This window comes from Monosiga brevicollis, genomic scaffold, assembly GCF_000002865.3.
Source record: "Monosiga brevicollis MX1 MONBRscaffold_37 genomic scaffold, whole genome shotgun sequence".
In the NCBI taxonomy this organism is placed as follows: domain Eukaryota; class Choanoflagellata; order Craspedida; family Salpingoecidae; genus Monosiga; species Monosiga brevicollis.
In genome coordinates this window covers 325,217-333,122 of record NW_001865074.1, presented here as the reverse complement: position 1 = coordinate 333,122, position 7,906 = coordinate 325,217, and the positions used below count along the sequence as shown (strand labels likewise).

Below are 7,906 nucleotides of genomic sequence, written 5' to 3'. Positions count from 1 at the left end.
ACCCCCCCCCCCCCCCCCCCCATCCCAAAAAGAGAAAGAGCTCGCGATGAGCTCGCCAGCAGGTTCATCCAAGAGTGAGTCGATGTGTTTGGGTGTTTAGCTCACGGACGAACCGTAAATTCGGTGAACTGAATGTCCTTTTCCCCATTCACACTCCAGTCGCTGCTAACGATAATGACGTTGGGCGGGTCGCCCACGGCTGTTGCCGTGCCACCAATGTTTGAAAAGATGACTTCGGCCAAGAGAACCGGGGTGGGGTCCAGGCCGATGACATTGCACATGCGGATGGTGACGGGGGTCAGGAGGAGAATGGTCGTCACGTTGTCCAAGAAGGCAGAGACAATGGCACTATGATGGCACGGCACGGCACGTTTGAAAATTTGAGTTTGGTCTTATGCGGGCAAGCAGATGGGAGGGGCGGACGATGAGTCGAGCTGGGCGGAGCGACAGACCTGAAGCTGCAGAGCATGATGAGGAGCTTCCAAATGGATCCGTTGGAGAGCTTGTAAGCTTTGACAGCAGCCCACTCGAAGATGCCAGTCTCGGAGAGAATGCTAACAATGATCATCATGCCAAAGAGCAGCATGACCGTTTCGTAGTCAATCCAGCCAACGATGGTGGCCAAAGAGGGTTGTTTGCCCAGGACGGATAGGACACCGAGTGTCATGAACGCGCCCAGCATGGCGGCCAAGGCACGGTGGATCAGCTCAAAAATGATGAGGACGTAGACCAAGACCAGGATCAGAGCGGCAAAGATAACCTGCAAAACAAGCGGGGGTGCCCAGAGTCGTGCGTGGTCAGTTGAATTGACAATATGTCATGTCGCCTGGGTGGGGCTTGAGTACTGCGCTAAGGAGTCAAGGGCTTGTCCAGGTCTATTTCACACCTCGTATTTCACCAAGGAAGAAAGGCCCTCAATGCGCACGAGCAGCGCCAGGTTGATGTCCTCTGCGGTGCCCAGTGTGATAGAGTCGGCACGGCTTGGAAGCTCGACACGCTGTGTGATGTAATCAGCTTCGCTGGTTGAGGCGTGGGGTTCCAAGTCAAAGGTTGGGCCAGCCTAAAGATCGCCAAATAGTCGGCATGCAAACAGAGGAGATCAAGCCTCACGAGGCAGCACAGCCGAGGTGGGGCACAGGGACACGGATGAGCAAAGCCCAGCGCATGTGCGAGCTGTTCTTACGACTATATTGCCATTTGAAAGGGCGATGGTGCTTGTGACGGTGCTGTTGGAGGAGTCGGACGCTAGGATGGGGCGTGGCGACCAGGTGAGTCAAAATCTGTTGGTGGGGTACACACCAAGGAAAGGGGCAGAAGGGCAACATCGAACCTCTCAAACTGATGTCAAGGACTGTTTGTCGTGTGGTGATGGGGACCTCGGTGCCCGCGCCATCGGCAATGACGATGAGTTGGCCAATGAGATCTTCTTCCTCATTCATGGCAAAGGCGACCTGTCAGAATGATCAGTAAAACGTATGGAGAAATGAGGGACAGCGGCCGCCTGAGGGAGCGCGTGGAGGCGGAATTTCTTGTTTGTTTGATTGACGAGTCGGAGCAAGAGGGAGCGGCAAACGCACGGCGGCTAGAATCAAAAGGGCGACCAGCAGCAAGGTTTTGATCCAAGTGCCCCAGTGTTTTCTATTGGAAGGCACCGAGACATACAGATCATGAGCTCAGCAGACGATAGGGGGGGGAGGGAGATGCTGAGAATCTTAGGAACGCTTAAAAACGAAAAAAAAAGAGAAGAAAACCACTTGTGCTTGTGAAGCTGATGCTTGTGCTTGTGATGTACTGGCCCCAAGCGCCGTGCAGACCAGGAAATCTGTACCTCATGCCGTGTTCGGATTTTCCCGTGTCGTTGTGGGAAAGGAGTCCCGTGCTCTCATCATAGGCATCGGTGCTGGATTCGCCACCCAGATCCGTCTCAGCAAGGATGAGGGGAGAGGGGGAGGGGGGAGGAAGGGCGGCAACTTCGCCCGCCATGTCCTCGGTGTCTTGGTTCACGAGGACGATGGCCTCACCCGGTGGGGCCATGGCCGCCTGTTTCCCGGCAGCCCACGGTGGTCAGAGCCAAGAGAGACAAAGAGGCAGGGGAAAAGGCAAAGGCAATGAATGGCAATGCCGATCCAAGGGCCAAGTCTCACCGACAACACCTGTCGATGTCAAGGCCGGCGACGGTGACGGCGACGACTGACGGCTGTCCCTCCAATTTGGAGGGAGGTGAGACGGTCTTCGGACCGCACCAGACGAATAAAAAAAAAAACCACCCCCGGCGACCAAAAAAAAGGGGTTCGACAGGCTGTTGTTGTTGTGTCTCATACGAGCCAGAAGACGCGTGCCCTCCACGTCCCAAACGCCCTGCTCAAGGACCAGCAGCCACACGCAGATGCCTGCTGAACGAAAATCCGCCACACCAACAGTAACAGTAACACCAGCAGCAGCAGCAGCAGCTTGTCTAGAGAGAGACTGCAGGGAGACTGAAGAGACTGAGAGAGAGAGAGAGAGAGAGAGGAAAAGTGTGTGGCGTTGGTAAAATGATGACATTTGTATTGTCAGACAAAGTTACCTGACAACCAATCACACACACTGTCTTTTGGGGGATGGAGCCCATGCCTTGTTGTTGTTTGAATTGAAGGAAAGCCAGGTTCTTGGGGAAGTTCAAGGGTTAATTGGAAGAGGCGGCGGTGGCGGGTTTGGTTGGTTAACATGCGAATAAGAATACGGGACCGGGTTGGGCATGGGGGTAAGCCCTCACACGACACACGGCGGCTCACTCATATCGAAAATCTTTCTGTTACATGGGTATACGCACACACAAACACGGAGCGAGAAACGGCATCAAAATGGAATCATGCATCACTGAAGAACGCGCCCAAAGATGGGGGGGTTATGACCGTGTCAAGACGCGCGACTGCTATGCCCATCAAAGGCGTCGAGGGAGGCACCCCAAGCTTCAGTGTCCATGGGGACGATGAGGGACCGCTGAGCAGTGCGGCGACGTTCCAGTTCGGCTTGGTCGGCGTTGGTCCAGACGTTCCTGAGCAGCGTGTTTTTGGCAAACACCAGCCGCCAGTTGGGTTCCTTTGAAGTATCGGAATGGCGTGGCGGGGTCACGATGATATTCTCCTTGTTTGCTGCTTCATAGTGGCTGCTGTTGTGGACCACGCGCGTAGGGCTGTGCACCGTAAAATGCTCCGCGAGGCCACGATGCCGGGGCGAAGCCACGACATCGAGCCAGTCAGAGGCCTTGCACAGTGGCCGGAATAGGTGTTGCTCGTATGCGCGAACAAAGTAAAACCATCTGAGAAGAGGGAACGAGCGATGAGCAAGCCGAGTGAGCTCGAGCATAAAACGCACTCACAAACAAGAGTGGGTTTGTCTTTCAAACATCGAGGCAGTCAGCCAAGGATCGCGGTCACGAACCGCTTGTTGACGCAGGACGCCCGAGCCAGTGACCGGCCATCCAGGTGGCGAAAAATTTTGAGCAAGATTTCGTCCGGCAGAATGAGGCTCAAGTCATTTGGGTCAATGTCGTTCTCGCCATGGGTGGACGGATTTTCTCGAGCCGCGCTTTTGGCAGGCACGACAGCACCCTTGTTGTCATCAGCTTCGCAGCCCCACTGCGCACTCAGGGCTCGACGCACCGACCGGGTCTGGGCTGCAGACTTGTTATGCTCCATTAAAATGGAGTCGGACTCCTCGAGCCCAAACCCTGAACCATGTGTGATGGACCATCGCCGATGCGGAGACGGCTGCACCTGCGCAGCTGGCGCATTGGATAACAAAAACTCCACATTGTCCAAACAAGCTTTCACATCAATGTAAAAAGGTGGTTGTGTCACACCCCCTGCCATCCTGGCAGCTGCTCTCGGCACTCGGCACTCTCGACACCCGACACGCGACGACGACGCTCCGTCTCAATGTCAGCGCGGCAGCGGCGCGAGCGCGCTTTTCGGGGCCAAAAGGGAGCCGCGGCAACAACAGCAGTCCACAACACTAAAAAAAAAAAAGTGCCGCAAGCGAGCGAGCAAGCAACGCAGAGGGAAGAGCGAAGCGGAGCGAAATAGATAGAGAGGGAGAGAGTGAAGCAGCGGATGAAAGAGAGGGATACGGTCTGTGTGTTGAGACGGAGAGGAAGGAGCAGAGAGGTAGAAGTGTGAGAGCAAGACCAAAGCGGCAATAAGAGGTGGGAGCGAGGAGCAGCGTCTCGTCAGAGATATGAGTAAAAGTGACGACGTAAAGAGAGGACGAGCGTCACATGGAACATTCAGAGAGGGAGTAAGCGTGGACGTCTGCCAAGCGTTGTTGTCAGCGTTCCAGCACACGTTTACGTGTGTGTACACACAGCATGACATTCGAAAATTTCGATTCATTTTTTATATTAGTAAAACGGAGCTTTTCTCTTTTCATCAATAGTGTTCTTTTCCCGCGAATACTCAAACGCGGATCGGCTGACACAACTTGCACACTCTCTATTTTTAAACGTTTTACAGATAAGAGAAGAGTTGCCAGATGGCTGGTCGCCTGTTCCGGGAAGCGCGCGCGTCGGGCGGGCGGCGCGTCGTCCGCCGCGTGGATACCCGCCTTCTCAACGGTGTGGTACGGCAGGTGGATTCACACAACAAGGTTGGTTGCGCTCTTGCCCTTTTGTTTGTATACTTGCTTCGGTTTCGTTGGGAATGGAGCTCACATGATTCTCCGTGCATGCGGGTAGCATTGGGAGGTTGAGGAGGCCTGGCAGGAATATGAGCGTCAAAAGACGGCTGACGAAACGCGTCTCCGTCAGCGTTTAATGCAAGCAAAACGCCGCCAGGATGAAGGTGCGGCTGAGCCAGCCCGAAGCGACCTGGTTGTCAGAGGCCAACACTGCAACCAGGAACAAGAGCGAGAGCGAGAACGAGTCTGGGACCGCAGTCGAAACCGAGACATGGACCGCAGCCGTAGCCGAGAACATGGCCAAGACCGAGAACACAGACGAGACCACAGCCGAGACCGGGACCGAGACCGGGACCGAGACCGGGACCGAGACCGGGACCGAGACTGGGACCAAGACTGGGACCAAGACCTAGACCGAGACCAAGACCGAGACCGAGACCGCAGCCGTGACCGGGACCGAGACCGCAGCCGAGACCGAGAACCCAGCAAGCCCAGAACTCAGAAGCATAGCGAGTTGTGGCATCGGCTTGACCGACTCCAGGCCGCCAGCACCGATCGATGGGGCCACGACAATTTCCACAAGCTGCATCCTGACTCAGGTCTTGGCCACTGTACATAGCTTGTGCTCCATGGGACTTTTCGATTCACCTCTTCCTCACTCTCTGCTCGATACATTTTTTGGGCGTATAGAGCTTGGCAAGCCATCTCCACCAAGTCCGGCAAGCGCCAAACCGAGCTCCGCTCGTGTGCGGAGCCCTGTCAGCCCCTCACAAGAGCAATCGGATGACGAGCAACGCCAACACAAGCACAAGCATCAACATCACAAAAAGCACAAGGACAAGGGCGACCACAAGCACAAGCACAAACATAAACACAAACACAAACACAAATCTTACCATCGCGATGAGCGCTCGTGATCGGCTGCAGGGCTTTCTCTATGAATGGCCCGACAAGGCCTGGTTGTTGCCACGCTGAGCGTGTTCGATTCCCTTCTTTGAATGCAGCGACTGTCCATCATGATAGCCCAAGTCTCGTTTTATTTCATAATAGGTCAATTTATATGATGAGCATTAAGAGGCAAAGTTCGCATACACTCGTTTACTAAGAGACTAAAAAGCCGTCAGGCTCCCTGTTACACGGTCGAAGGCTAAAGCCATGTCAAATACGCGACACGCCAATGGTGCAATATCTGAGAGTGCAAAACTAGGCTGTTGCTTCCTGAGCTTCTGTCGTGCTGTCCTCAGCAGGAGCAGCAGGTTCTTCTTGAGTTGAATCACCCTCGGCAGCGGTAGCATCTTCCGCCGTCTCGTCAGCAGGAGCAGCAGTCTCCTCAGCGGGTGCAGACTCCTCAGCGGCCTCCTCAGCAGGAGCAGCCTCCTCAGCGGGAACAGCGGCTTCCTCAACGGGTGCAGACTCCTCAGTGGGAGCAGCGGCTTCCTCAGCGGGTGCGGCCTCCTCAGCAGAACCAGGCACCTCAGTGGGAGCAGCGGCTTCCTCAACGGGTGCAGACTCCTCAGTGGGAGCAGCGGCCTCCTCAGCAGTCTCCTCAGCAGGAGCAGCGGCTTCCTCAGCGGCTTGTGCGGCCTCCTCAGCGGGAGCGGCTTCCTCAGCGGGAGCAGCGGCTTCCTCAACGGGTGCAGCCTCCTCAGCGGGAACAGCGGCTTCCTCAACGGGTGCAGACTCCTCAGTGGGAGCAGCGGCTTCCTCAGCGGGTGCAGACTCCTCAGCAGAACCAGACTCCTCAGTGGGAGCAGCGGCCTCCTCAGCAGTCTCCTCAGCAGGAGCAGCGGCCTCCTCAGCGGGAGCGGCGGCTTCCTCAGCGGGTGCAGACTCCTCAGCAGGAGCAGGCTCCTCAGTGGGAGCAGCGGCTTCCTCAACGGGTGCAGACTCCTCAGTGGGAGCAGCGGCCTCCTCAGCAGTCTCCTCAGCGGGAGCAGCAGCTTCCTCAGCGGCTTCCTCAGCGGCCTCCTCAGCGGGAGCGGCTTCCTCAGCGGGAGCAGCGGCTTCCTCAGTGGGTGCAGACTCCTCAGCAGGAGCAGCGGCCTCCTCAGCGGGAGCGGCCTCCTCAGCAGTCTCCTCAGCAGGAGCAGCGGCCTCCTCAGCGGGAGCGGCGGCTTCCTCAGCGGGTGCAGACTCCTCAGCAGGAGCAGGCTCCTCAGTGGGAGCAGCGGCTTCCTCAACGGGTGCAGACTCCTCAGTGGGAGCAGCGGCCTCCTCAGCAGTCTCCTCAGCGGGAGCAGCAGCTTCCTCAGCGGCTTCCTCAGCGGCCTCCTCCTCCTCAGCAGGAGCAGCCTCCTCAGCGGGAGCAGCGGCTTCCTCAGTGGGAGCAGCGGCTTCCTCAGTGGGTGCAGACTCCTCAGCAGGAGCAGCGGCTTCCTCAGTGGGTGCAGCGGCTTCTTCAGCGGGTGCAGACTCCTCAACAGGAGCAGCGGCTTCCTCAGTGGGTGCAGCGGCTTCTTCAGCGGGTGCAGACTCCTCAGCGGGAGCAGACTCCTCAGCAGTCTCCTCAACTGGAGCGACCTCCTCAGCAGGAGCAGATTGATGTTCAGCAGGAGCGGAAGGCTCATCAGCTGGAGCCTGAGCCGACTCTGTTGCGGGTGCCGCGGCTTCTTCGGCAATGGGCGTGGATTCAACAGCTGCTTGCTCGCTGGGTTCGGCATCTAACTCGACAGGTGCGGTTGTTGATGACTGTTGCGAATCTGCAGCATTGTATATTTTCGCGTTGAGACCACCGTGAGCTTCGTTGATTTAACGGGGAGCAGGGTCAGGCAAAGTCACTCACCAACAACGGGGACGGTGGTGGCTTGCACTGGTTTGCTGGAGACGGGGATGACATGGCTGGGCAGCTGAGCAGCCAAGGGTGCCTTCTGTGGAACAGGCAAAGCGCATCAGGTCGATCCGAGGGCGGTGGGGCCAGGGCAGTAGGCTATGATAAACGTACGGCAGCGAGTGGCTCCGGGGGATGAGTGTTGCGGGTCAAGACAGTGTTCGAGTTGCTACAAGCGGCACCCATGATGGCAGGTTCGTCCGGGTTTCAAGCGTCCAACGGCAGCCCAGTAGCACAGCACAGCGCAGTGTCAACGGTCGTCAAGGTTGGAAGCGAGGCTGTGTCCACGTAGCGACGATCCTTTCTCTGTCAGAGGGGTTGTTGTCTTTGTGCGTGTCAAAGAAAAATGCACCACCCGACAGCCGCCCACCCGCCATATACCACCTCTCACCCAGCAGCAGAACCCAACACAGAGCGAGAACG

At 57.0% G+C, this 7,906-nt stretch overlaps 4 protein-coding genes across 4 annotated transcripts in view; 1 reads left to right on the top strand and 3 right to left on the bottom strand.

The window, feature by feature from the left end:
- The window catches only part of MONBRDRAFT_29712 (uncharacterized protein), a gene marked incomplete at both ends in the record, with an annotated part of 10,555 nt that extends 8,521 nt beyond the window's left edge, over window positions 1–2,034 (bottom strand). The window contains 7 exons of the mRNA XM_001750125.1: window positions 114–348; window positions 453–760; window positions 887–1,060; window positions 1,184–1,245; window positions 1,331–1,451; window positions 1,578–1,638; window positions 1,829–2,034. Of these exons, the coding sequence (XP_001750177.1) occupies window positions 114–348; window positions 453–760; window positions 887–1,060; window positions 1,184–1,245; window positions 1,331–1,451; window positions 1,578–1,638; window positions 1,829–2,034 (1,167 nt within the window). The remainder of the gene's footprint in view (window positions 1–113; window positions 349–452; window positions 761–886; window positions 1,061–1,183; window positions 1,246–1,330; window positions 1,452–1,577; window positions 1,639–1,828) is intronic.
- An 864-nt stretch (window positions 2,035–2,898) lies between these two features.
- On the bottom strand, window positions 2,899–3,680 carry MONBRDRAFT_29711 (uncharacterized protein; the record flags this gene model as incomplete). The annotated part of the gene is made up of 2 exons (XM_001750124.1): window positions 2,899–3,301; window positions 3,424–3,680. 2 exons carry the CDS (start codon window positions 3,678–3,680, stop codon window positions 2,899–2,901), a joined length of 660 nt encoding a protein of 219 aa, XP_001750176.1.
- An 832-nt stretch (window positions 3,681–4,512) lies between these two features.
- Window positions 4,513–5,275, top strand: MONBRDRAFT_12315 (uncharacterized protein; the record flags this gene model as incomplete). Its single annotated transcript, XM_001750166.1, has 2 exons — window positions 4,513–4,626; window positions 4,715–5,275. 2 exons carry the CDS (start codon window positions 4,513–4,515, stop codon window positions 5,273–5,275), a joined length of 675 nt encoding a protein of 224 aa, XP_001750218.1.
- Window positions 5,276–5,859: 584 nt separating this feature from the next.
- Window positions 5,860–7,817, bottom strand: MONBRDRAFT_34462 (uncharacterized protein; the record flags this gene model as incomplete). Its single annotated transcript, XM_001750123.1, has 3 exons — window positions 7,598–7,817; window positions 7,439–7,523; window positions 5,860–7,355 (listed from the first exon to the last, which is right to left on the bottom strand). The coding sequence occupies exons 1-3, from the start codon at window positions 7,667–7,669 to the stop codon at window positions 5,860–5,862; spliced, it is 1,653 nt and encodes a 550-aa protein (XP_001750175.1). The 5' UTR covers window positions 7,670–7,817.
- Window positions 7,818–7,906: the final 89 nt, after the last annotated feature.